Here is a 1,095-nt window from a genome sequence, read left to right as displayed (position 1 = left end):
CTCAAAGCCGCTTCTTGAAGATAGCAGAAGTTGGGGCCGGGGGAAACAAGAGCCGCCTCACTCTCTCCATGTCTGTGGCTGTCGAGTTCCGCGACTACCTGGGGGACTTCATCGAGCACTATGCCCAGTTAGGGCCGAGCAATCCCGACATAGCGCAGGATGAGCCGCGGCGGGCGCTGAAGAGTGAGTTTCTGGTCCGGGAGAATCGGAAGTACTACATGGATCTGAAGGAGAACCAGAGGGGCCGCTTTCTGAGGATCCGGCAAACCGTCAACCGGGGGCCCGGCTTGGGAGCCACGCAAGGCCAGACCATCGCTCTTCCAGCCCAGGGACTTATCGAGTTTCGCGACGCTCTCGCGAAACTCATCGACGACTACGGAGTGGATGACGAGCCGGCGGAGCTGCCAGAGGGAACATCGTTAACTGTGGACAACAAGCGCTTTTTCTTTGACGTGGGCTCCAATAAGTACGGGGTGTTCATGAGGGTAAGCGAAGTCAAGCCCACCTATCGCAACTCTATCACAGTGCCCTACAAAGTGTGGTCGAAATTCGGCAGCACTTTCTGTAAATACGCAGACGAAATGAAAAAGATTCAAGAGAAACAGCGGGAAAAAAGGGCATGCGAGCTTCAACAGCAGCAGCAGCAACAAGAGGAGATGCACGGAGACGACGGGGACGAGGATTGATAGTGGAGAGAAACATGCAAAAAATAATCAGAATAACCTAAAGAGAACCTCCACACACTGACAGTCCACCCATCGCTGGATGTCATCCACTTACCCACCATTAATACAGTAAGCGGCTGCTAAAACAAGTAATAACATTATATATGAACTGTGTTTCCTACTTGACGACGACAACAGAACTGAGTGTTTCTTTTTTCCCTTATTAACCCAGAACTTTTTTACATGTTCCAAGATATTCTAAAAGTGTTTGCAATGGAGTTATTGCCGAGATTACGAGGAAGCGGTTCCTTTACATGTGAGCTAATGACTTCAGCACACATCAGATGTTCTAGTTTTTTTTAACCAAATTTTCGAATCATCTGAAGGGGTTGTAATGGTAGCCATGCCACTAAATATTCCAACCATCACC

The 1,095-nt window shown here is 49.3% G+C and overlaps 1 protein-coding gene and 1 long non-coding RNA gene across 2 annotated transcripts in view; both read left to right on the top strand.

The window, feature by feature from the left end:
* LOC107684715 (transcriptional activator protein Pur-alpha-like) overlaps nt 1–727 on the top strand; it is a 6,715-nt gene extending 5,988 nt beyond the window's left edge. Inside the window, exon 3 of the mRNA XM_016481056.1 lies at nt 311–727. Within this exon, the coding sequence (XP_016336542.1) occupies nt 311–686 (376 nt within the window). The 3' untranslated portion in view covers nt 687–727. The remainder of the gene's footprint in view (nt 1–310) is intronic.
* Nucleotides 728–999: 272 nt separating this feature from the next.
* LOC107684716 (uncharacterized) overlaps nt 1,000–1,095 on the top strand; it is a 16,613-nt gene continuing 16,517 nt past the window's right edge. Inside the window, exon 1 of the long non-coding RNA XR_001633884.1 lies at nt 1,000–1,011. This is a non-coding gene — a long non-coding RNA (uncharacterized LOC107684716). The remainder of the gene's footprint in view (nt 1,012–1,095) is intronic.

This window comes from Sinocyclocheilus anshuiensis, unplaced genomic scaffold (assembly GCF_001515605.1).
Source record: "Sinocyclocheilus anshuiensis isolate Anshui unplaced genomic scaffold, SAMN03320099.WGS_v1.1 scaffold509, whole genome shotgun sequence".
In the NCBI taxonomy this organism is placed as follows: domain Eukaryota; kingdom Metazoa; phylum Chordata; class Actinopteri; order Cypriniformes; family Cyprinidae; genus Sinocyclocheilus; species Sinocyclocheilus anshuiensis.
The sequence above is the reverse complement of the archived record's forward strand: the minus strand, read 5'-3'. Positions and strand labels throughout refer to the sequence as shown.